Source organism: Mustela nigripes, chromosome 17, assembly GCF_022355385.1.
Source record: "Mustela nigripes isolate SB6536 chromosome 17, MUSNIG.SB6536, whole genome shotgun sequence".
NCBI lineage: Eukaryota > Metazoa > Chordata > Mammalia > Carnivora > Mustelidae > Mustela > Mustela nigripes.
In genome coordinates, this window is record NC_081573.1 from 41,354,061 (window position 1) to 41,379,601 (window position 25,541).

General features: G+C 57.1%; 2 protein-coding genes across 3 annotated transcripts; both read right to left on the minus strand.

Moving 5' to 3' along the window:
* Positions 1 to 8,619: 8,619 nt before the first annotated feature.
* On the minus strand, positions 8,620 to 17,960 carry CDH16 (cadherin 16). Its single transcript, XM_059381653.1, has 18 exons — positions 17,852 to 17,960; positions 16,845 to 16,902; positions 16,474 to 16,557; positions 15,903 to 16,058; positions 15,695 to 15,833; positions 15,186 to 15,344; positions 14,240 to 14,436; positions 13,501 to 13,623; positions 13,142 to 13,292; positions 12,699 to 12,926; positions 12,542 to 12,618; positions 12,280 to 12,468; positions 11,940 to 12,178; positions 11,357 to 11,490; positions 10,343 to 10,585; positions 10,083 to 10,190; positions 9,739 to 9,855; positions 8,620 to 8,990 (listed from the first exon to the last, which is right to left on the minus strand). Exons 2-18 carry the CDS (start codon positions 16,887 to 16,889, stop codon positions 8,893 to 8,895), a joined length of 2,487 nt encoding a protein of 828 aa, XP_059237636.1. The 5' UTR covers positions 16,890 to 16,902; positions 17,852 to 17,960; the 3' UTR covers positions 8,620 to 8,892.
* A 2,562-nt stretch (positions 17,961 to 20,522) lies between these two features.
* RRAD (RRAD, Ras related glycolysis inhibitor and calcium channel regulator) lies at positions 20,523 to 23,838 on the minus strand. Of its 2 annotated transcripts, none has more exons than XM_059382130.1 (5): positions 23,711 to 23,838; positions 23,082 to 23,466; positions 22,321 to 22,394; positions 21,986 to 22,190; positions 20,523 to 21,174 (listed from the first exon to the last, which is right to left on the minus strand). In XM_059382130.1, exons 2-5 carry the CDS (start codon positions 23,449 to 23,451, stop codon positions 20,897 to 20,899), a joined length of 927 nt encoding a protein of 308 aa, XP_059238113.1. In that variant the 5' UTR covers positions 23,452 to 23,466; positions 23,711 to 23,838; the 3' UTR covers positions 20,523 to 20,896. The 2 variants fall into 2 exon arrangements, with proteins under 2 accessions (XP_059238113.1, XP_059238112.1); XM_059382129.1 differs by having other exon boundaries at positions 22,321 to 22,406.
* Between the last annotated feature and the right edge of the window lie 1,703 nt (positions 23,839 to 25,541).

Genomic DNA, 25,541 nt, shown 5'->3' on the forward strand with positions numbered 1-25,541 from the left:
GTACTGTCAGGGGTCCCACCCTGAGGCTGGGTCTCCGTCTCTGCCTGGAGCAGGGCTCTGTGTGTGCAAGACAGGACGCCTTTACTTGTGTTCCCAGTCAGCCTGGCCTGTGGGGTTGGGAAGGCAAAAGCAGGTGGAAACTGGGGGAGGGGTTGCTTGCCTCAAGCAGGTGAGAGGGGCCTGCAGATCAGAGCCTCCCTGGCTTTCCTGACCTCGGCACCCTGGACTGGTCTCCAATCCCCCTCCCTGCCCTGGGCTTGGCACCTCTGGCTTGGGGGAGAGCCCAGAACTATTCTGCCACACAGTGAAACCTGCTCTCCTGTCCAGCACCTGTCAGAATGTATCAGAGAGAGAAGGAGAGAGGGACAGGACCAGGCAGCTGCAGAAGGGGGGGGTTGGACAAATATGGCCGTGGCCCTGGTGTCAGTAAGAAAGAGAAAGTGGACACCGCTGACATGGCCTTGCTCAACATACTGGACAAAAAGATTCTGGTGCAAAGTCGGGTGGACTTTAAGGTGACAGTGAAAAAAAGTGATGGTGGAAGACCTTTATTATTAGACGGGAAATTGCTAAATGGAGATACTGTAAGTGGGGGGGGTAGGGTGGGAAATCACATTATGAAACTGAATGTACAGTGTGACCTCAAGCTGAAATCTTTCCCCAACCCCCCAGCCCTCACACATGCCCCTCCACCAGCTCCCTCGTGACTTAGCCCACAGGCCAGGGGCTGGCAGTGGAGGAGGGGACTGTGACTATATTGGGAAGGGGATGAGATCACCCAGAGGCTGGCTGATTTAGAACCGGGTAACTTTTTCCACCCATATGGCTCTCAGAGCCTTCTGCACTGGCTCATAAACCTTGGCGCCAGCCTGCAGGGTAGAGGGGAGCCACGATCCCCTCCCTAGGGGAGGAGATGGTGGTTGAAGCTGGATAGGGGACAGGTACTAGGTTGAAGTTAAGATAGAAATGATAGGAGTGTGGGGTGCCTGGGTGGCTCAGTTAGTTAAAGCCTCTGACCTCGGCACCCTGGACTGGTCTCCAATCCCCCTCCCTGCCCTGGTCATGATCCCAGGGTCTGGGATCGAGCCCCACATCGGGTTCTCTGCTCAGCAGGGAGCCTGCTTCTCCCTCTCTCTCTGCCTGCCTCTCTGCCTACTTGTGATCTCTGTCAAATAAATAAATAAAATCTTAAAAAAAAAAATGACAGAGTGGACCTAGTTGTGCCCAGGGTCCTGCTGGGATCCTACAAAAGCTTTGCTCCCAGAATGCTGAGTATTCTAGCACCACCGGGGACCTTTTTGGGCATTTCGTGGGTGCAGGAATATCCCAGAGGGTGGCGAGGGTGACCACCTTGTGGCAAGCTGAGCCAGGTCCCCTTGGGCCCAGCTGTAAGACCTTGTTTTGTCTTGAGATTCCTATTTGCCCGCCTGACTCTCCCCACCGAGAAGACCCCATCCCCACCCCACCCCCATTCCTGGCCAAACCCAGGGAAAACCCTGGTTGGGGGTAGCTGTGAAGGAAGAGACCCAGGCTGGGAAAGCAACCGAGTTCCAGTTCCAGCTCAGCAAATAACTAAGTTCAGTTCATTTCCCACCCTTGACCATGGTACCCATCAGTCACCCTCAAACCTGTGCTCCAGCCTCAGGGAAATGTCATAGTAGGTCACAGCATGTCCCAGTCCTCAGAGATTTTGCCCATGCTGTTGTCCCACCTTGGTCATTCTTTCCTACTCTGGCTGCCTTTGTCAACCCCCACCCCCTGAGCTGGGTCAAATGTCATCTCTCCCCCAGTCAGTGTCCACCACGCTGGCTTATCCATTTCCACTGGGGTTGATCCTGAAGGCAGGGGCTGGTTCCAGGGAAAATGCTCAAACATGTTGGATGAAGAAAGGGGAGGAGCCCTGGAAGGGATGAGGGGTCAGAAGAGGACCAGCTGTGAGCCCAGCACCGTCCTGTGCCAGGGCCTCGAGTGGAACCTTGGGGCCATAGCAAACAACAAAAGCTTATGGTTTGAGGCACCCTGACCTGAGCTTTGCAGGCAAGGAGCAGGAGCTGGACAGAACCAGAATGAGCCAGAGCATCCCCTCCTTAGCCCAAGCCCTGGGCAGCAGGGCCAGGAATGGAATTCTCCAGTTGGATGGAGTTTTTCCTGGAAAATCCCCACAAGCCCTTCCAGAAACGTGCTTTTGTGCCTGACTCTGACTCCTTCAGACTGGTGGGTAAGAGGCCTGTTGGCAGGTGGGCTATACAGACAAGGCCCTTGCCTTCTCTGGACCCCTTGCACTCTGGGACAGCCGAAATAGAGATTCACACATCAATTGTGCACTAACTGTCAGCTTCAGGGATCGAAGTCCCTATCATTTGAGAAGGACGCTGATGCTTGGAGATGCCAAGCGACTTGTCCAAGATCCCATGGCCGAGTCAGGATCTGAAGCCCACCTCTCGAGGGTTGGCCTGCATACAGCTCCAGTCCCCACACCCCATTCAGGATTCCTGAAAGGGCAGGGTGAGCCTGCAGGCCAAGGTTGCCACTTCCAGCTCAGTTCCATTTGAGCAAGCCTGGCCTGGCTCTGTGCCTGCCGCTCTCAGAATAACCCTGGTAGTTCTGGGCATGGATCACTGGCCATCACCTGGGATCTATTTCTGTCCTTCGGGTAACAAGGAAGTCTCACCTTGCGCGGTAACCACTTGGGACGAGGGTGGAACAGGTGACCCCCCAGCCCTAGCTGACCTTGCTGCCCTGTTGGGAAATGACCCCAGAAGGGAAGTGGGAAGATTGGCTGTCCTCTTTTCCCTTCCCAGCCACTTCCCAGAATCTGGCTTTCTACCCCATCTCCTCTTCCCCTCTTCTTGGCAGTCCACACCCCCTGCACACACACACACACACACACTATGACCCGGAGGCCAAGAGGATCTTCATTTCTCCTCATGACCCGTTGCCAAATCTTCCACATCTGAACAGCTGGAAAATTCTTCCTCACATCTAACTGTGGAAACAAGCCCATTTCCTTAGGTTCTAACCGGAGGGTTCTAGAATCTGGAGCTGTCTGGGGATCCAGCATGTAGAACTTGAACTTCTGGGACCCTGAAACCCTATGGGAGCAGGGGTTGATGGCATTTGAGATGGCAGAAGCTGCAGGCATATCAAAGACATTCTGAAATGTCAGGTACAATCTCAGGGGTCCAGAATACAGAGAGGAACACCCCAGCCGAGTTGGAGGAGCTCCTTTCTACAGAATCCAGTTGTGTTCCTGGAGGAATATTATTGCCCGAACTCAGCAACATAAATCCATTTTAAATAAAAAGACTGGAAGGAAACCTGATTTAAAAAATGTTACTGTAACAACAAAAACAAGAATGACCATCGCTGTAATGACAACATAAAAAATAGTAGTTCTTCCCATTTTCTGAGGGTGCCTGACATGCCAGCCCCTGAGCTAAGTAAGGGCTTTGCTCATACTATCTCAGTTAATCCCCACAACGTGCTCTTCTCTCCACAGCCCTGGCCAGCAGCCTGCAGGGTGAGCCTGATAAATGAGGTTGGATTTTGCCAGATCTGCAGCTTCCCCAGAGGTGGATGGAAAGCCCTCAGCCCAATACACAGGGGATGCCATGCTCCCCCCAACTGGCAGTGCTGGGTATCAGAGGGCAGGGTTGGCCCCCAGAGGCTGCCTTCCAGGAGTCAGCCAGGCCCACCAAGTTGACCGCAGCCCCCACTTGGCCCTACTCCTGTAGGCGCTGGGGCTTGAAATAGTGGCCGTTTGCGAGCTAACAATCAAAGGGCAGCTAAAAAAAGTCCGCTTCAGTCTGGGCTCTGTCGCACACGGCTCTTAGGGCCTATTTTGGGGGAGAGGGTGCCGACGTGCCAATGGAAAATCCATGAGGCGGGAGTCTCCAGGGTGGGGGACCTGCGTGCCTCCCTCTCCCCATCCTGGCCACCCACCAGAGCATATGTGCATGGACACGTACACACACACACACACACCTTCAGCCCTCAGGCCTAATTCCTTACTGGACTTTGTTCTTAAAACAGCCTAGGAAAGGGATGAAGAAACTGAATCTCAGAGAGGGGAAGCAACTTGCATAAAGTCACACAGCCGAGACATGGGCAGGACTGTGGCTGACCTGGGCTTCTGCAGCTCACAGTACAGTGCTCTTCTTCTAGAGGAAGCCCCTGCCTATGAACTCACCGGGGAACCCAACACATTGTCTTCTGGGGCATGAGAAACTCCGGGCTTGTGTCTTATCATTGGGATTGGGTGGGAAGCTGAGGACAACCTGTGGGTCTTAATGACCACATGGGAAGATGTTCCCCTGGAAGTTCCACTTCTGATGGGACCTTGCTGGGCTGTGCAGGCAAGAGGCAGCTGCTGCAGACCTTGTCCCAAGTGAGCCCATCCCCTAACCCAGTCCATGTGACCATCTGACTGTCCCCCTACCCAGGCCCCCAAAGCTGGCAGCCCTGGCCAAGTTTCCAGAGAATGTGTCAGATAAGGGGCTGGTACTCATGACTCCCTCCCACCCAGCCACTATCTCTGACCCTGTGGCTACCACTAAGTAGGTAAGAATAGCAACAACCCCTGGTGACAGGGCAGGCACACAGGGACAACACAGCGACATCTTCAGGCAAGCACCAGGCCCCCTGAGGCAGCAGTTCTAGCCCTATCCAGCTCCCCTCACTGTCCTGGGTCCGAAGTCCCACAGCATCTTAGGAGACAGGGCCAGGCCTTGGCCTTGGCCTCTATTGCCTCAATGGATGGGCTGTGGAAGGCAGCTTGCCACCTTGTTAGGGCCTGCCCTCTGCTGAGGAACCGTGTGACCTGGAGCTGCATACTCGTCCCTCTCTGGGTCCAGAAGCAGGACAAGGAGGCCCAACGGCCCCCTGGAGACTGGCAAACATCCAGCGAGGCCTCTCCTGGGGCTAGAGCCCTTTGTTGTCCTGGTAACCACAGCCTGGCGGGGCTGTCAAACACCCCCATGAACCCTGACCCTCTGACTTCCCAATCAGTGGGAATTTGGACGGGGTAATGCTGTGGGAGTCCCTAGGACATGAGTACAAGGTAGGGGGTCATGTTGTGACTGATTCCCCTCTTCAAGTCTCCCTATGACACTCCTGTGGGTGTGCTCCACTGTGTCGCACGAGTGTGCGTGGGTGGCAGAATCACTCAGAGCGAAGAAGCTGTTGTCATAGAATCCAGGGTGAGCGTCACCGTGACACCAGAGTGAGGAGATGTAGGGAGCTTGGTGTCCAAGTTCCTGAGTCACTGTGATACCTGGGGGGTGGCGGGGAAGGAAGCAGCCCTCTCCCGCCCCCACCACCACGTCAGTGGCCCCTGCAGCTCCCACAGCCTGACTCACTACATAGCTCAGACCTGGCCCAGGCCCCTCCCCGCCAGCCCCCTTGCCCTCTTCATCTTCCCCTGGAGCCTACCTCCTGCCAGCCTCACCACCCCCCCGCCAACCCCTGCTGATCCAAGCAGTCTTGGGGAGAGGGGTCAGGGAAGGGGAGGAAGGGAGCGGCTGGGGTGAGTTCCGGCACACTCCCACACTGTGACACCATGCAGATCAGACTTTAATATGAACATTCACACCCACATTCACACACAGACACACACACATACACACACATGCATGCATGTGTGTGCACTTAGTGGAATGACAGGGCCACCAAGGGGTCCCTAATCTCAGTCTCTCAACACTAGCCCTGCCAGGTAGGCCCCCATAACCCTTGAAATCCTTTGGATCCTCCCATATCTCTTAGGTCCCCTCATTAGAAACATGCTATCCCATAGCAGCAGGACCTCTGGAGGTATGATCAGAGGAGGAACTGCCCTGAGGCCCAAGCTAGGGTCCTGGGGTGGATATAGGTAGGTGTGGGTGGGATCAGAGTCTCTGAGGTCCCCAGACTGTTTCTCTGTGAGTGAGGGCCAGACTGACTTCTGGGCCTCTCCCTTCAAGAGCCTTAATCTCTGGGGCTGGAAAAAGTTTAAAAATATCCTCATGTTTACATTCTTTCCAAGCCCGCCTCCCAATCCTCTCCTCAGTGCTGGGTCCCTTTGATCTGGTCCTGTGCCTCTGAAAGGGGCCTGGGAGAGGGGGAGAAAGAGCTCCCCACTGGGGCAGACCCTATGACTCCCCGAAGCTCCTGACAAGTCTGAACCCCGTGAGACCCCTCAACGTCTCCGCAGAGAGAACTTTAGACCTGGCAAGGAGCCAAGGCTGGAGGGGGTGTCTTGCCCAGGGTCACCAGTAGGGCCATGTTGGGGCTAGAGTTGGGGCTCCCCTTCAAACTCCCTCCCAAAAGCCTGGACCTCATGGGGCCCCTGGGGAATGTGGGAGTAGGGGGCTGCAGTATGCGCCTCGTGCAGCAAGGAAAGTCACGTGTACTCAGCTCTTGTTGTGGGCCCAGTGCTGTGCTAAACACAGTTTAGCAGGGATCATCTCATACAGTCTTCTCAACAACTCCATTTTTGTGAGTCCCGTTTTATTAACAAGTAAACCAAGGCTCAGAGAGGTGAAGTGACTCCTCTGGGAACACACAGCAAAGATGAGGCAGGGCATGGACCTCATGTTCCTTTATCCACACTGAGCTCTCAGTTATTCCTCACCTTGGCTTAGCAGCTAGGCCCTGCCTGCAGAATGAGGCCTGCCTCCCGAGGGTAGTCTCTACCAGCACTCACTGACCCACAGCCAAGTCCACAGACCAGTACTGGCCCTGTGCTTCTGACCCTCTGGGACCCAGAAGGAGGACTGACCCCTCTCTGATCCTCACTTTCCTCTATAGAATGGGCTGCAGATCATGGAGAGGCTTCTGTCCACAGACTCTCAGGGAAAGTGAGTCTGCCTCCCTGGGGATTATGGACCTTCTGGTCAGCACCAGAACTGACACAGTCAGAGGGTGGCCTGGGGCCTGGAAGCCAAAGCAAAAAAGGCCTCAAGCTGGGGCAGGTGCTTTAATTTGCCCTGTCACCATCCACTCCTTCCTTTGTTGGTACCCCACCGACCTCTTTACCAACCCATCCACCTGTCCACCCATCCACCAACCTGCCCGCCCACTCACCCATCCACCTAACTACCTGTCCATCCATCCAGAACAAAGACCCAGAGAGTGGGGTGACACCAGGGTCCCAGCTCAGGTGCTGTTGGCTGGACTTGGGAAGGTCCCTTCACTTCTTCATGATTCGCTTTCCCATTTTTACAAGAAGGAGCTGGCCTGTTGATCTCTAAGCCCCTTCTCAGGGATCTTGTGGGAGCAGAGGCCCGCTGAAGGCTGTGGACACTTGAGGAGAAGTAATTCTAACCTCGGCCAGACAGTCCCACCTTGCACTCTGCTTCCAAGACTCTCAGAGGCAGCCCTTCACCTCTCTGACTTTCAAGAAACTCCAGGGGCAAATGGGGCCAATAATCCTGCCCTCACAGGTTGGTGGGAAGATCAGATGAGATGCTACCTTTGAAGAGCTTTGCACCCTGGAGATTTCTAAGTGGATGCAGGCCGAATAGAGAATCCTGGGAGAGGGGCAGGAAGCTCTGCTTGAACCGCAGTAGTTAGCAGAACCTCCAGTTGGGATGTGTGTGTGTGTGTGTGTGTGCGCGCGCGCGCGCACGCGCCCGTGGGCGCATATGTGCGTCCTGGGCTCAGGATGGCGGGGACCGGCCTCAGAGTTCATTCCTGGGCTGGGGATCCTCTGTGAGTCACTCAGACTCTCAGACCAACCAGGATGCCCACCCCATCTCTCTTGGTTGGGCTTGGCCCCCATCCCACAGAATCTGCCAGGAGCAGAGAGATTATCTCCTAAAAATAGGGCCTGGGCCCCACAGAGGTTGTTTTTCTCCCTTCCCCGTGATTTACCATCATCAGCTCAGGGTGCCTGGGACAGCAAGTCCCACCCTGGCTCCCCAGAGACCGTTGGGATGGGTGCATGGAGGATCAGTGTGTATCTAGGGTCAGTCAAGGGTCAGGGATTGGAGCTCCGCCCAGAGGTGTGGTCAGGGCTCAGCAGAGCACCAGGGTCATGGTTTAATCTTGGGTCAGGGAAAAGGGTTCATTCACTAGGGGCAGGAGCAGGGACATCTCTAGGGTGAGCCATGGGGTTTCCTGTCCTTCTGATTCCCCCTTTCTCTGACTTTCTGCAGACCCAGAGGTACATTGACCATCATGTATATGAAATCCAGAGGTGCCCTGGGGCCTGTGCTGGAGCAGAGGGACCCATTCCCAACCTCACCTCTCCTTTTTCAGTCCGATTAGACCCTCATGATTCCCATACAGACCCCTCTTAAAATTATGGGACCTCTGCCCACCCACATGCAAATACAGCAGTGTGCTCCCACATAAGCACAGGAGCCCTCCCCTAGCAAACACAGTTTTCTGTGTCCCGGAAAACACAGAATGCACTCTCAAGGACATCATCCTCAACTTGACCCATCCAGGGTCTGCAGCCATGGTCTCCAAATGCCTGGAAAAATGACCCACCGTGCTCCAACCTCATGTTCTCACCAAGAAGCAACGTGATGCCCCAATATCCCTCCTCAAAGGGGACCCAGGCTTGTCCCTCAAGTCCCTAGACTCTCTGCGCAGTAGGAGATGTGAAAGGAATGAAGGTTGACATGAGTAATGCACACATTCACATGACTCTGAGAAGCAGGCACAGGCCCTGTCTGCTCTCTGAGGCTTTATTGGTAGACAAACATGGCCCCATATGGAACATTCCCATGGCAGCCCATCAAGTCAGTATTCAGGCTCTACAGACTTGTCTGGTGATGTTGGCTCCATCACAGGCAGGGGAAGGGGCTCCAACTCTGTCCTAGCCCCCAGTGATCCACAGTGCTGGGCCCTCTCCCAGGAAACCCAGATGGAGGCAGAGGCCAAGCTCCCGGCTGGGGCTGCCTGGACCATTCAAACAGCCGCCTTCAGGGGCACGCTGTCCACTGGCTGATCTAGATCCTTCTTCCTTGCCAAGGTCAAATGAGTGAAGATGAGGATGAGGAAGATGCCTGAGAGGCCCAAGAAGGATGCATCAGCTCTCAGGAGGAGCCATGGGATTGGTCCACCACCCTGCTGTTGCTATTGGTTTAATAGGGTAGTAAAATTTCCTAAGCAGGATCTGCAATGCTGGGTGCATATGACTGTGGTCCTGGGCCCAGAAGAAGCCTGACTGCTTGGACTGTGGCTATCCAGAACACCCCAGCCTCGTTCCCCTTCTCCGGGGAACAGTTTGGTGGAAGTCATCTGGGAGCCACTGAGCTGTTCCCATAGACTCAGGAAGTATTGTGCTAGAACCACCACCACCAACAACAAAAAAACCAGCCAAGGGAAATCCAGAGGGCCAAAGAAATCAAGGGGATAAAGAGGGAGGCTTGGACTAGAAGGATTAGGCTAGGAAGACCTGGGCTCTGCCACATTCTGGCTGGGTGATCTCAGACGAGTCACTTGACCTCTCTGAACTTTAGGGACCTCATCTGAAAAATGGAGAGATGCCACAATCTACCTCACAGGGTTGTGAGGACTGACTCTGATAATCCTATATTACACAGTCAATGTATAATCACAGAAGAGCAAATGCTGTCATCAATGATGATGATGGTGAGTAGGATAGTATGAAGGAGGAACAGATGACTAGGAGAGCTGTGGGGTTCCTTCTCCAGCCCTGGGGAGCCCCGCGGGACAGGGCACTGTGTACCCAGAGGCTATAACTCTGAGCATCCACCATCCTCCCCTGCTAGCGAGCCCCGCACCCATTACCTATCGCCATCAAGGTGCCCACGAGGATGCCCACCGCCGACAGCTTCGAGGGCATGCCCTTCATGCGGCCGACCTTGCGCATGCACTGCCCCTCCACGTTGCAGCGACACACAATCACTGGGGGACAGGGGACGGGGGAAGGTAAGGGTCTGGGGGCCGGAGCTCCAGCTGCTCAGAGGCTTCTGAGCAGCCAGCTGATAGACGATTTGGGGCACATGTGTATATTTATGTGGGGGGGCGCCTACTCTTCTGCATGCAGTGCCTCTGTGCGCTGTACCCAGTCCCTCCCCCTACACCCCAATGGTCGCCTCGGGAACTGCAGGCACACAGAGCCCTGACCTTACCTTGGACCAGGAGCTGCCACGTCCCAGTGTTGTGGCTGACAACCACAGGCACTGTGTGCTCACGTGGCTCCACCCAGTGCAGGGCCAGGGTGAGGTAGGCGTGGGAACCTGTGGGACCGCAAGCAGTGACCCTAGTCCCTAGTCCGGGCAGGCCTGAGGCCCAGCCCCACCACCACAGCACAGGGCCATCTCATCTCCGATGCCCCCCCACCCCCGCCTCCCGCCTTGGCCACGGTCTTCCACCTTTCCCCACCACACACCGTTGAGAGCCTGGAGGTGCCAGTCCCGCTGCACCGTAGGGTTGGGGCCAAGGGCAAAGCTGTAGGGACCGTGCCCACCAGCCGGGTCAGGGTCCTCTCTGGGTCCACTGATAACCACGCCATGGTCCTGGCGGGGCGTGCAGAGGTGGCGGGTGGGAACAGGGTTCAGGGTTGGGGCCCAGGCAAACGGAGACTTCAGGAAGTGGATCACGAGGGTTGCAGAGGTGCTCAGTGTCGGCCGGTCTGCAGAGGAGGCCGTGTGAGCTAGTCCCAGGCCGGGAGATCTTACCCTGCAGCATCTAGGCCACACCAGCTCTACTGCCCGCCTCCCCTGCCACCCCCAGCCGCATCCTCCCACCTGTCTCTTCCTCACCGTGCACCTTGTCCCCTTCGCTATCCAAATGGCTGCCAGGCCTTTCTGTGCCTTTCTGGATACCCCGCTTGCTCTCACCCTCAGCCCCCACCCCACCCCAGCCACCAGTGTCAGGGCCCGTGGAAATGCCCTGACTATAGGGACACTCGCTCTGCTGGGTCTGTCATGCACCACAGGACAGTCCAGCCCAGAGCAGAGCTGCCTCCCTGATAGAGCCATGTCAGGGCCAGCTTTTCATCCAGTCAGTGTGGCATTCAGAGTCCTCCATACCTGGCTTCAGTGGCCCAGCCTGGCTTATGTCCTGGCCTGCAGAGACACGGCCCCCAGCATTCCTTCCACCTGCCTGGCCCCACAGCCTCTGCTCCTAGCCTACATCTGAAGCCAACACCTGAGAGGCCCTCCAGGGCCGAGGGGCAGGCTTGGAGGATTGTAAGTGTCCAGTGAGGAGCTTGGTCTGAGAGGGGATGTGGATGCCAGGCATCTCAGAGACCGACGTTGGCCCCAGCCCTCATTCCTCTTTCCTGCCAGGGGCAGAGTGGATGCCAGGAAGGACCCCAGGAAGGAAGCTCAGCCCTATCCATCTCTCTATCTCCCCAAGGCTTACTGTCCCTCGCGGAGGCCCCACAAATGCCCGGCCATACCTTCGTACTGGGCCTCCACGAGCACTGTGTACATGTCCCCAGGCTGGGCGCCCTGCAGGGGCCGGGCTGTGCGCACCTCCCCAGAGACCTCCTTGATGCAGAGCCAGCCCTCTGAGTCATTGAGCAGGGAGAACCTGAGGCCCAGAGAAGATGGGGGGGGTGGGGGAGGGAGGCACTGGGACCATATATGGGGTTTTTTTCAGAGACACCCCCCGGGCCTTGTGACCTGCTCAAGTTCCACATCCTCTCTGTGACTTGGGGGTGTCCCCTAAAGGGACAGGATGGGGCCGGGGAATAGAACTCGTCTGCGCTGCAGTCTGGGTGAGGGATGGGGTGGTTGGCATCCAGGACAGTGCAGGAGGCAGCCTCTGAGCTCGTGTGGAGTCTTAACTCTCCGCTCCATGCCCTATCCAACTCTTCCAGCTCTGACCCACCCTCAGGACTCACAACCTCGCCATTAGCATTGGTTAGAGGAACATTAGCATTGTTAGAGGAACAACGTGAGTCCGCTCTGAGGCCCTGGGGGTCATCCCTGGGGAGCAGGGGAGGTCCTGTCCAGTTAGAGGCTGGGCTTCTGGCTCACCTGAGGGGGCTGCTTACGGGTTCTGAGGGTTGGATGGTCAGCAGGAGGGAGCCAGCTGGGGTGCTGACTGGAACACTGGCTTCGTAGCTCTGGTCCAGCCTGGGGGGTGGCACCGGCTTTTCCACCAGCACCGTCACTGTGGCTGTGGCTCCAGGGCCTGGGCCTGGCCCCACCAATTCTGCCACGCTCCGGACCACCACCACCAACCTGTGACTGGAAGCTGCCTCATAGCTGAGGTTCTAGAACCAATGGGGTCCGGGTCACTGTTTGGGCCAGGGCACACTTGTGCATTCACCTGAGAGGTGCCACATGTGCCTCTTCCCCAGCCCCAGCCCCTTACCTTGAGGAGTCGGAGTTGGACATGACTGGAGTCTGGCTCCCAATCCAGGCCAAAGGTTCCCTCCATATCCCCTGCCTCAATGGCAAAGTCCATGAGGCGGAAGGCAGGCTCAAGGTCAGCATCAGTGGCCATGAGTGTGGCCACTAGAGTCCCTGGCTCTGCATCCTCAGGAAGGCTCACAGGCTCAATCTGGAGAGATGCAAAGGGGCTGTGAGTCCCTCATCAGTACCTTCCCAAGGTCTCCTCCCCTGTTCTTGCTTACCTGGGAAATAGTGAACTCGGGGGCATGGTCATTGATATCTGTGATTGTGACAGCGACCTCACACGTGCTGCTGAGGCCTGAGGCAGGAGAGGGCATGTTAGAGAGACCAGGAAGGGAACAGAGAGGGAGAGAACCTGGGTCACCATCGGGCACTTACCACCCTCAGCTCCACCTCGGTCAACGGCCTTCACCCGGAGCAGGATGTTCTGGCCAGCACGGAGCGGGGCATCCCCCAGTGTCACACTGCCTGAGGTGAAGTCCAGCTCAAAGGCTCTTCCATCTGCTCCCTCCTCAGGCTCAGGGCTCAGCAGCTGATACACAATGTGGGAATTGAGGGAACCGGGGGCATCCATGTCCTCTGCCAACAGCCTAGTCACCTTGGTGCCTGTGAAGACAGCACCCACCTAGGTGGGACCACAGCCCAATCTGGAAGCCCCATTCCACGCCCTCGTCTGTAGTGCTGGGCCGAACCTGAGCTCGTGGGAAGGTAGGGGCATGGATGGAAGGACCTAAGGCTGGCCCCATCTCAGAGAAGAGCAGAATGGGACGGCTCCCAAGGACGCAACCCTCCCCCACCCCCTGTCAAGCCGCATAGCCCACCTGGGGGGCTGAGCTCAGGAATGCTGACTGGGGAGTCCCGTGGAGAGCAGACAGGTGCATTGTCATTGTCATCCATCACCACCAGTCGCAGCTCCAGAGGTTCTATGTAGTCCTCACGGTGGGTGTTCTGAGCCCGCACCTGGAGCAGGTACTGAAGTGGGCAGTGGGGAGCTTCAGATGAAGGCCAAGGGCAGTTTCAGCCTGGCCAGGGTCTGCGTTCCCCTCCGGTGGCCAGCTCCAGCTTTCTGGGTGCCCTTCCACTGTTTCAGTGCCTGCAGGGGATGTGATACCCCCAGAAGCCAACCAGACATTGACCGGGCACCCCTCAACCTGCCCTCCTGGCTTCCCCCTCACCTCACCTCAGCCTGGGATTCTCGGTCTAGCTCCTTGGTCACGTAGACTTTTCCCTCTGTATCCACATCAAAGGGGCCAGGGGGCTGGCTCTCCAGGTGATAATGTACATCTCCCCCATTCCAGTGTACCTGGGAGGGGGACACGGAAGGAGGGCACCCTGGGACGAGGGACAGGGGCTGTCAGCTCTTATGCCACAACTCTTCCTGGGTGAGGAGCTTGGGCCCCTGCTGCTGGGGGATCTCAAGCGAGTTGCTCTCCTCCCTGGAGCCCAGGTAGGGTCCTCTTGTTTGTAACACTTGTAGCAAGTCCCTGGTGGCCTTAGTCCAAGCCTGGTCCCCACCCAAAGTGCCTCAAGGACCAGGCTGTATTATTCTCTGCCCTCCCAGGCCAGGCCTGACCCAAGGGCATTCCTCGAGGAAGTCTGAGACATTCCAAGCCTGGGTGACAATCCCCATGGCAGCAGGGAGGGAGCAGCTGTTCTCCCTAAGGAAGCCTGGGGCAAGGTCAGGTCATGGCCCAGAGCCACACTGGCCAGAGGATAATAGGTGAGGGGCTGTGGCTCTGGTCCCAGGGCCCTGGAGACCCTACTCCATGATGGGAGCCAATGGGGACAGTAGAGGGAGGAATATAGGTAGGGGAGGAACAGGGGTTAAGCTGGGCCTCAGACCCACCCCCCAGATCTTGAGACTCAGGCCCAGCTGTACCAGCCATGGGGCGACTTCAGCCCCTGGAAGCCACACTCACCTGGGCTATGGGGTGTGGGTATGGAACTTTGAGATTCTCTGGCACGTGGACGGGATCTAGGGGAACCCAGGTGTTCTCTACTATGAAGACATCTACGGTGGCAGTGGCCTGGTGGCCCGAAGCCTGGTCACCCATGTCCTTGACCTGTACCAATAGCTGGTAGAGCCCTTCCGCAGCCTGGCCTAGGCTGGTGCTTCCTAGAAGGGGCAGGGTGGCCAGCTGAGCAGGAGTCCAGGGCTTCCTTCTCAGTGAGTAACAAACACAAAGCCAAGCCTATGGCAAGTGTTCAGGTGCCCTCTGGGCCCAAAGGCAAGAGGTGCTTTGAGCACCAGAGTGAGCACCCAAGCAGGGCTTAGAAGTTGCAAAGCCATTTCCATATCTATGCACACAGTGAATGGCTGATGGACTGGATGACTAGGAGCAGGATGAGGGTCCATGGGGGGATGTGTAGATGTGTAGATGACCGGCTGGATGAGTGGATGGCTGGCTAGGAAATGGATGGGGAGTTGGGTGTGTGCATGCGTTCTTTTGGATAGCTGTTTGAGTAAATGGCAGTGTATGTGGTTGGGTGGCAGATGGGTGAATGGGGGACTGGCTGGGTGGGTATATGGTTTTTTCTTTCCATCCCCAGCCTGTGCCTCTGGCCTGAACTCCCTTACAATCAGTCCAAAGTTCTCCTGGCAACATCCTAGGCTACAACACCCCAGGTCTCTCCTATCCTTGCCCCTTAGGCTTGGGGTCCAGAGTGTAGGGCTGAGGCTACTCTGTTCATACAATTTTTTTCTCTCCATGCATGGTTCAAGCCTTTTGCTTTGCCACTCTCCACCTAGAATGCTCTTTCTTCTTCCTCTCTCCAGCTCCGACCCCCTCTTCCATGGCAGCTCACATGCCGCCTTCCTCAGCTTTCCCCGACCCTCTCCCCTCATCACACCCAGCTCAGGCTCACCTTCAGGGCTGAGGGCCAGAGCCCCCAGCTGAGGCTCCAGCTGGAACATGTGTGGGGAAGGCTGGGCTGGGGCCTGGTTCAGGATGTAGAATCGGAGATCGGAGTTGGCTGTGCCCGGCTCATCCCCGTCCGAAGCCTCAAGGAAGAGGAAGGGGATGCCTGGTGTGTGTGGAGAGGGCAAGCCATAAGGGGTGCAGAGGGGTGGGGAGAGTTTCCCCGCCTCCCTCATCTCTCTCTGGTACTTCCTTCCATATCTATCATTGTGTCAGGAAGCTGGAGGTGAGCCACAGATTTTCAGCCCACTCTGCAGGGGAGCCATCTGAGGCTAAGAGTGGAAGGGACTGGAGGACTCTCAGTGGGGTATGGAGCAGGATGGGACAGAAATGGGAGGGGGCAGCTTGGCCCTTGGCTGCCCTGTCCTTATGCCAATGGCCGGCCATCTCTTTACTCTCTGTTCTCTCCTCAGGGCCCACCTGACCTGTCGTTCGCTGGTGGCCCTGGGCACTCACCAGGCTTGGTGCCCAGGCTCAGCTGAAATTTGTAGACGAACTGAGAGAAGTGGGGCACCTGGTCATTCTCATCCTTCACATCCACAAGCACAGGCTGTGGGCCCCACAAGACACGTCCATCCTCAGTCTCCAGGGTGACCTGGAAAGGAAGGGTCATCAGCGCCCCGGCCCGCCTACACCATTCTCCCCGACACTGGCCCGGTCATACTTGCAGCTGGTACTCGGACTGTTCCTCTCGGTCCAGGGTCCTGGTCACCAGCAAGAAGCCAGACTCTGGATCCACAGCAAAGAGGCCCTCAGCTACCATGCCTGGGGTCCCCGACAGCACAATCTTGCCCTCTGTTTCCTCAGGGGGCAGTGGCAGCTATGGAGGAGAGCAGAGGTAAAGGCAGTGGGAACCAGGCCTGGGGGGTGCCCCTCCACCCATTGGCCCCATTTTATATGTAGGGAAACTGAGGCTCAGAGAGGGCTAGCACTTGCCTGAAGTCACACAGCCAGTAAATCACAGGACCAACATTCAAAGCCAGAGCCCTTTCTCCTGTACTTGATGCGCCCCAGGACTCCCCACCCTCCTTTCTAAAGCTTGAAACCCCACCACCAATAGTTTATTAAAACTCTACTTTCTACTGGAATTGACATTTTGTTAGTCTCTCACACTCTATCACATTCTGTTTGGGAACGAGGATTGAAAGAAAGGCAGAGCAAGAAAGAGATAGAAATGCTGGAGGCAGGGGAAGCGTGACCTGGGGGAGGGCAGCCCACCCAGTTCTTAGGCTCACCTTGATCAGGTACAAAGGGAAATTTCCACCATAGTTTTCGGGGACTTCCACCTTCAGTTCTGCATACTGGTCTTCGGGGAAAACCTAGGGGAGGTTTTACCAGGCTTTGTCTCCAGGCTTTACCTTCCTATCATGGGTGCCTGACAAGGAAGTGGAATTTCTGCCCCTTCTAGGGGCCTGGCCATACCTTAGCCCAACCACCTTCTGGCCTTTGACCTCCTGATCCCACAACGAGGTCTATAGTCAGCTCTGCACACCCTCCCACAACTCGTCCCTTCTATGGTCAGTGCAACTGGCCCAGGTGGAATGGGAGAGAAGGGTGCCAACTCCCAAGGCCAGGGTCTGAAGGAGACGAGTGGGACCCAGCTCACCTGGGCTATGGAGAGGCAAAGCAGCAACAGCCAGGCAGGGACCATGGTCAGGATGGGCCTGAGGGACAGGGCAGTAAGGATCCAGCCAGGATCGGTAGGCAAGGATTCCCTCCTAATACTCTCCTCCTAGAGAGGGTCCCTCCCTTCACTCCCACTCAGCCCAAGCCATGGCTTCCACAGGCCCCACAGGGTGCAACTGTCCCTTCTTCCAGCCTTTTCCAGAAGCTGGACCTCCTGCTACCTGTCACTATGGGAAAGGCAGCCAGGCCTTCTTCTGCCCCTGTCCTTCTGTACTCTCAGAGCTGCCCCTCCCCATCCCATCCACTTGGACATTGCCCCCCACCCACTGTCATCCTTCCATACCAATAGCCAGAGGGACCTCAAGACACACTGGCCTCCTCTTCCTCCCCTTAGAGTCCATGGGTCCCCATCACCTGCAGGGTTGAGGGCCATCCAGCTCCTCAAGCAGGCCCACCCAGGCCCCCAGGCCCAGCCATCCTGTCTCTCGGTTCCTGCCCCCACAAGAATCTCCATTGGCGTTTCACCTCCACACTTTTGGCTCCTTCCTGACATAGCCTCCCCAGTTTGTACGGAGATCCCAAAGTGGTAATTGCCCAGCCACCCCAAATATCACAAAAGTCTGAAGCTGGAAAGACCCTGACGACTCTGAGGGTCACTTTCTGCAGCCACCTCATGCTGGAGGCGAAGGCCCGACCAAGGTCACACAGGACTTTACCACAGGACAATTCCTCCTGGAACAGAGGACCCACGGTTCAGGGTCTTGCGCCCTGATTTCCCACCCACTGCCATCCTTCAGACACAGAGTCCCCTCAGGGAGGGAGTCCTGCCCTCGTCTTCATATTTGCCAGCACAGAGCATGGAGTTGGGCCTGCAGAGCAATGGACAACCACTCCAGCCATTCCTGGCAATTCTTTCCCTGAACAAAGGCTGGATAGGACAGTGTTATTCCTTCACCTACCACCGACCCCAGCCTCAGCCCTGCTCACCCCTCCACTCCAGGGCACCCTCCGGTGCCTAAGGCGGGCTCCCTTGGTCCAGCTGCCAGGTGAGAGGGCTCTTTCTCCAGGGAGTGCTGGCCAGGCCGGGATGGGTGGGGTAGGGCAGGGCGGACACTTGAGCAGGTAGGCGGTCCAGCCATGCTTGCTCAGGAATGGAAAACACCACTGGGCCCACAGCAGCAGGCCTGGCCGTGCCCAGCCCCCCAGGTTACTCATTGACTTTGGAAAGCTGGGGGCTGCTCAGCATCCGTAACTGCCAGCCCCAGGAGGTGGGGAGATCATTGGCCTGGCACTGCTCCTGTTCCTATACAGCCCAGTGGGGACTTCTTGGCTCTTGGGCTTGGACATTACTTCTTTTTCTGTGATTCCAGACTCAATCGCACTTCTCCACTGTGGATCAGCATATGCAGCTCTACCTTGGCCCACTCTGTTCCTTTTGTCTGGAATGCCCTTCCCTCCCTTCACCTGTCTACTGAGCACCTACTCAGGCTTCAGTACTCAGCTCAAATGTTCCCTTCTCCAAGAAACCTTCCCTGGGCTCCCAGGCTGGTTCAGGATTCTTTTTTTTGGAATACCCTCTACTCCATGCCTTGTGCTACCACCATCAAAGCAGAAAAGACACCAGATTGTCATTGTCTATCTCTTTCATCAGACTGGAACCCCTCCAGGGCAGGTCTCAGGAACCCGGTAATGACCTTGCCCTTCCTTAGCCTTGCCAGCTTCTAACTTGATCAAAAACAAGGAGCTGGAGGTTCCACACAAAGGATAAATGAGCATGGCCTGAACTGGATATTTGGGGCTCTAGACCACCCACCAGTGGGACCAGTGGGTGGGAGACACAGCAGCCTGTGAGATCTCCTGAGGCTCTCTGAGGGCTCGCACCGGCTGCTGACACAGCCAGCCAGAGACAACAGCCTGTCTAGTGCCTCTGAGAAGGAAGAGCAGATTGAGCCAGCTCAGGTGACCTTGAGAGAATCGCAGGGCTTGCCAGAGGCCCCCTCCCCCACCAAGGGCAGCCAAGTGGAGCCAGGAGAAGCTTCTGAGGCCTGGGAATCCGACAAGGGGAGGGGTGTGTGGGGGAAGGGTCAGTGACCCCGTTGTCAGTCCATCCTTGTCCTTGGAGTTTCCCATGGTCTTCCCTGAGTCCTTCCCACCTCATATCTGGAGGATGGGCGGGGATCCCTCAGCTGCCTCCAACCTTGTCTGCCACAAGCCCAGCGCACCTGCCTCAGGGCCACTCAGGCTCCCCAGGCACCTCAGCCTGGAGCAGGGCACTGTGGAGTTGTTGAAGGGGTCTCATATGGGTTGAGCTCCTACCATGCACCTAGTACTGCTCTAAGCACATGACTTCATTATCCACCCCCACCTCCATTCTGAAGGGTCATTGTTCCCATGTCACACCCTAGGGCACAGAGATGCTGAGTGGCTTGCCCAGGGCCACACAGCCAATAAATAGCAGGGCTGAGAAGGCCTGGATTCTTCTTCAGGCCTCAGGACATTCACCTGCTCTGAGAAAACCATGCCTTCCACATGCCTCTACGTATGTTGCAGGCTGGGAATGGAGAGCCGCAGCAGCTTGGAGCAGTTAACACTGCCCTGGGGGGTGTGTGGGTGAGTCAAGAGAGGTCCTGCACCTTAAGGAGTGGCTTTGACACCTGCCATTGAACAACTGCCATCAGTGTTCTAACCAGGTTGCAAGAGCTCCTAGGGGTCTGTGGAGTAAATAAATTGAACCAATGAAGGAAATGTATCTTGCCCAGAACCTTCTCAGAAACTGTCCCGTGCCTCACTACAGGCTGCTTTCGGTTCTGGAGACCAGCAGACATATATACCAGTCCCTACTCAGCCACTTCCACCTGTGCGACCGCAGGCAATCGCTTCAGTTTCCCATGTGCCATTGCTAAATGGAGCTATTCCTTCCCAAAACAATATGGGGAAAGTCCCAGCAGTCACCTGTGGTGGGTGTGGGTGGCAGGGAGACAGGCACACCTCTAGCAATCAGTGAACATACACATATTCCCACACAAATGCAAGGCCTCTCATTCTAGGCAGGGAGGGCCCCGGAGAGGGGCTCCTGCCAAGACCACATTACCTAAAATTGAGCATGGGATGCTCTCTCCTGGCCCCTCCCAGAGGAGAGAGCAGTGAGGCCCTTGCTTGGTAGCCCAGCCCCAGCCACTCACCTCCTCCTTTCCCAGCTGGGGAGTCTCATAAGTATTCCACAGCTACCCTACCTCAGCAAATTTCCAGCCCCTCGGGAGGCAAAATGGAGACACCAGCCCAGAAGTCAGACCCAGGATTTTTGTTTGGCCTTGAGACGGGGGCAGGGTATGGTCCCTCAGACAGCCTACGTTTTCCTTATATATAGCGGGGTGACTGAACCCTTAATTAGCTAGGCAATGCCAGGCCCCAGGGTAAGAGAAAAATCTGGATAGCGGGCTGAAAGGGGCTTTTGTCTCCTCCTACTGCTTGGATCTCCGGTCAGGTCACAAGCCACACCTGCCCTTCTGGTCCATTTGGCTAGATCGGAGCCCAAATATTAGGAGAGTCAAGGCCACACGCTAGGGTAGGGCAGTGAGGCCCTGTCCCTCAACCCCAGGAATGCCCCCTACTTTTACAGCCCCCTTCGGGAGGAAACACAGAGTCAACAGCCCTGATCTATCAGGAAATAGTCTTTATTACAAAAGTTTGCATGTAAACAAATAAACACTGCACTGAACAGCCTCCCTTCAGAGCATGCACACCCCAAGTGTGGAGAAAGCTGGAGTCCCATCCCCACACACAGGCCTGCCCCACGGGCTGGGCTTGGGCTGCTGCTTGGGACACATATACACCGGCCTATACACGTATCACTGTGGGCCCAGCCCCTGATGGCCCGTGGGAGCTGCCTGGGCAGCACCATCTCTCTGTCCATAACCATGAGGTGGGGTATGCCCAGAGTTTGAGCCAGCCCTGAGGCACCTAGGGCAGTTGGGTGGGCCAGCCCACCAATCTGTCCACTTGTATGCACAACGCGGTATGGGTCTGTGGAGTCTAGAGCACCGAGAGATCATGGCAGGACTTGGACTTGGCACGAAAGGCCATCTTGCGGCTGTTGCGTGCTACGATGCGGCCCAAGAAACGCTTTGCCTTCTTGCCAAGACTCTCTCGCCGCCGGGTACCTGCTTGTCGACGTGCATTGGCCTCTTTGCTGTCCCTGCGCAGGCGTATCTGGCGCACGACACCCTCGAACAAGGCCTGGACGTTGTGGTGCAGCGCTGCTGATGTCTCAATAAACTTGCAGTCAAAGACCACGGCACAGGCCCGGCCCTCTGGTGGGGACAGGGATGTGCTGGTTAAACTCTAGCCACCCCATAGCAGCTACCACTCAGGAATCCAGGGGTCAGAGATGGAGCCCTGGTGGTCCCCAGAAACACAGACCCCAGGTCTCCTACAGAGGATACAAGGCATTGCTGGGTCACCTAACTGGCAAAATGTGCCCACCTTTAAGGAGCTCACAAAGGCTCACAAGAGGAAACTCATTTATGGAAATAATTTGAAGCCTGATACTCAAATGGAAATGCCTTAGCAGTCAATACAAGACAAGGAGAGCTTTGATGGGCACCTTAATATTTCATGGTTTGATGTTATATGATGATGAATAACCAGTGAAATTGGGAGGAGGATGTCACCAAGTCACTGCTAGGTTCCTCTGAGGGACTCAGTTCTGAGGGCCATAGAGAATACTGAGCCCAAGAGGGGCAGATCCTCCCCAGATTCAAGACCATGCCGAGACCAGCCCCAGCCCTGAATCCATGCTCTGACCTCCTAGCCCAGCTCCCTGCACTCTCCTCACTCCTCATCTGTCAGGCCAGGCCCAAAGGATACAGGAGAGGAAGGCCCTGAGGTGGCCCAGCTCAGTGCCCAGCAGCTTCCTCCCCCTACCCCCAGTGCATCTGGTCCTTCCCCCAGGCCTCTCAGCCCTCTGGGAGTCCTGTGGGAGGGCAGCAGCTTTCCCCCTCAAGTATTCTTCCTGAACATTTTTAGCCACTTATGATCCCCAGGGACTTGAGCTGAGCCAAGACTTAATGGACCACAGGCCAACCAGGATGTCCCTCCCTTTCCGACCCACTCCCTGCTCACCATCCAAGGAGACCTCTCGAGAGCGCACCAGGTCGCTCTTGTTGCCCACTAGGATAATGGGCACGTCGTCCATCTGCCGTGCCCGCCGCAGCTGGACCCGCAGCTCTGAGGCTTTCTCGAAGCTTCCCTTATCTGTCACTGAGTACACGATGACATATGCATCCCCCATAGCCATGCAGTGACCAGGTAGCCAGCGGCTGCTATCCTGGGGAACACATACACATGCATATCTGCCAATTGGTCTCATGCCCAGGCTACAAGGCTGTCCCTCTAAGCAGGCTCCTAACCCCAGGTCAGCCCTCCCACCCAGGCCTGGGTCTCAGCCTGCAGCCTACCTGCTCCCAAATGTCATAGACCATGAGTGATGCCTCTTCTCCATCCACCATGATGGACCGATCATACGTGTGCCCTAGGTAGGAGACTAGCAGTCAGGTTACCTGCTGGTTCCCAAAAGCCACCCTCCCACACCATGTGCCAGGATTCCTATTTTGGCCACACCCTCCAACTTCACCATAGAGGGCTCCCCACCCCCCACCCCACCCCAAACCCCCGCCAACCTTTCCCTCCACTGATGGTCACTATGCGACAAAGAGGTGACAGGGCTGAGAAGCAGGATGTAGAGGACATGTTGTGCCTGACCTCACCTAGACAACTCTTCCCCAAGCTGGCAATGTCCTGGGTTGCCCCTCCCGTGTTCCCCACCCTCCTGTTGCATGGGCCCCAGGGTAGCTCTGACCATAGCAGCCTAAGTTAGAATACTGACTGTCACATTCTTTGGGAGCCTTGGTCACCTAGGGCTCTTCTCCTAGAAACTCCCTCTGGCTGTGTTCCTGCCACCCCTGGCAAGGAGGGATGTCCTATCCCCATCCTACAGAGTTGCCTCAGGTACAGCCTGGGACTGCTACTCTGGGCATTTCTTCCCTTACCAAGGGCTGGAGGTCCCTTCTCCCTCAGTTTCCCCATCTGTGAAATGGGTAGGTAGAGGCATGACTCTGAAAGTGCCATGGTATGCGCCGCTTTTAATTCAGGTCCCCAGCCCCGTGCCCTCAGTCCTCCCCTGGCATCTCCCCTCCCTTAAATAGTCCCAGCCCCTCACCTGCAGCCTCTGCTTCAGGCCCATCCTCTACACCACCGAAGATGCGCGCCAGAGCGCTCTTGCCCACGCCAGGCGCCCCCAGCAGCAGCACCTTGTAAACGCTCTCGTCTGAGTCGCTGCCCCCAGAGCTGAGCGACTCGGAGGAGCCCTCGGGCCAGTCGAGCGCCGCACCCTGGGCCCCGGTCCCCGCCGCGGCCGACGCCAGAGCGCTCGGAGCCAGCGCCGCCTGCAGGTCACGCTCGTCCACCGGCATGCTTCGACGGTGCAGCGGGGGCGCGGGGCCCCAGGGTGTGCTGCCTCGACGGCGCTCGCGCTCCCGGCCCCCGCCGCGGCTCCCGCCGGCTCCGCTGCCGCCGCCATTCAGAGTCATGGCGCCCGACGCCGTCTGAGGAACGGGAGTGGGGACGGCAGGGTCAGCCGTGGGACAGACGGTATGGGAGGCTGGACCCCCGGCGCGGGCTCAGGCTCGACGCTCGGGCCGAGGGCCTGCGTCGAGGACACAGCGGTACGTCCCCTCCCGGCCGTGGAGGTCCTGGCGCGCTGACTCGTGAGCCACCCTCCCGACTCGTCCATCCATCCGTACCCTGGACGGTACGACCACCTGCACCCCGCTCCGCCAGGACACTCACCCAACCGCACACGGACACGGTCAAGAGAAGTAGGTTCCAGGCCCCGACACAGTCCCCTCGCAGACCCTGGCTCGGACACCCGACGCTGCCGCAGCCGCCGCCTCCTCGGTCCGCTCTGGGTCCCGGCTCTAGAGCTGCCTATTTAAGTGTCTGCCCGCCCCCGCCCCCGCCCCCACCCCCGCCCTCACCCACGTCCCCGCTGCTGCGGGGGCTGACGTGTCGGTCCTCCTCCCCCTCGGGGGAATCCCCCGCCCCCCTCCCAGGACCTCGCACCCACCGAGACCCCGCCCCAACCGACTGGACAGACAAAGCCCGGGCAGAGCGTGTGTGGGGTGGAAGGCAGGGAAGGAACCAGGAGGGGGACTAGGTTGAGTGGTATGTGGGAGGGGCTTGGAGTTGGGGGTATCAACATGGCTGTGGTCAAGGGGAAAAGCCCGACAAGCCAACTGTGCCAGCTCCCCTCTGGGGAAGAATTAGTTCTGGCCCTTTAACAGTGAATTCTTCCTTTGCTCTCCCCCAGCCCTGGCCTGCAGCCCAAGCAAGCCAACCGATACAGGCTGGTCAGACTTCACCCTTCTCTGTTCAGGACACCCCCTCCCGAAAGGGCCCTTATATGAGGTCGAACTGAAGGGTCCTAAATCTGAGCTTCAAGTCTTGGCGCCAAGTCCTGCCTACCTCCCCTCCCTGCCCTGGGAAATTGAAGGTTCTACCTGATGAGCCTGCCCTTCAGGGTGAGGGTTAGTGTCACCCTGTGAGCCTCGGGGAGCACGTGGAGAACTTTGGGGTGGGGGGTGAAGAAAAGGAGGTGCTCTGGCAGTGTACTGCGGGTAGAGATGCATGCCTGATTTGGAGGGAGGGAATAGAGGTCCAGAGAAGGGAAATGATGAACTCAGTCAGCACCACCTCACCTCCCAGCACCCCCCAGACAGCTGCGAGCAACTCTGCTAAAAATACCTGGTCCTCGCCCTTCCTGGACTTTCTGCTCCTGGTTGTTCTTCTCCTGGGCTGGAGGTTGCCCAAAGTTGGGGAAATCCTGGCAGACAGGTGTCAGATGGCAGTAGGAGTGGCTAGGGGTGGGACTGGACCAGGGCTGGATTCAGCTGCTGTAAGTCTTCAAGGTCTGTTTCCTTCCTTCTGGTCCCAGATGGGCCTGTAGTTCAGGGCATTCAGACTCCCATCTAGGAGCATAGATGTAGAGTGCAGCTGGGGCAGGGCTGGAGCTGGTGGGTGGGATGAGCCACCATGTGGAGTCCCCACTGCCCAGAGCTCACCTACCCCTTAGAACTAGGGTGGGTTCCAGGGCCTGGAGGGGAGGAGATATAATGAGGGAGCTTGGTTTCTAGACCTGTCTCTGCCTCCACGCTTGTGTCTTGCCTCCTCTCCCTGCGTCAGGGTACCCAACTATAAAATGACCTGTTCCCTCCCTGACTCATGTCTGGGTGTGTGAGGATGGGGGGCGAGGGAGGCTATGAGGTGCTTTGTGACAGGGATTTGTTATCAGACTCTGACGTTTGATTGTGATGAGTGTGGTGGGGTGGGGGTGGGGGTTGCCCATTCAGGCTCAGGTGACATCACTGATGGAGATCCTGGTGGGTTGTGGTAGGTTGCTATGGAGACCTGGGTGGGGCTCTCTGGAGGCTCTATCAGTTTCCTTGGCAACATCTCAGGGGGCCTTGGGATGAGGAAGGCCTGGCTAGGTAAGTAGGAGGCGGTTCACACAGGACCCTCTGGTCTTGAGATCTTCAAAGTAGGCAGGGGCTAGACTGGGGGTGACCTGGCCACTACTGTCCCTCCCATGGTCCTGTGTTCTTGGGGGCCTGGGCAACCCCCT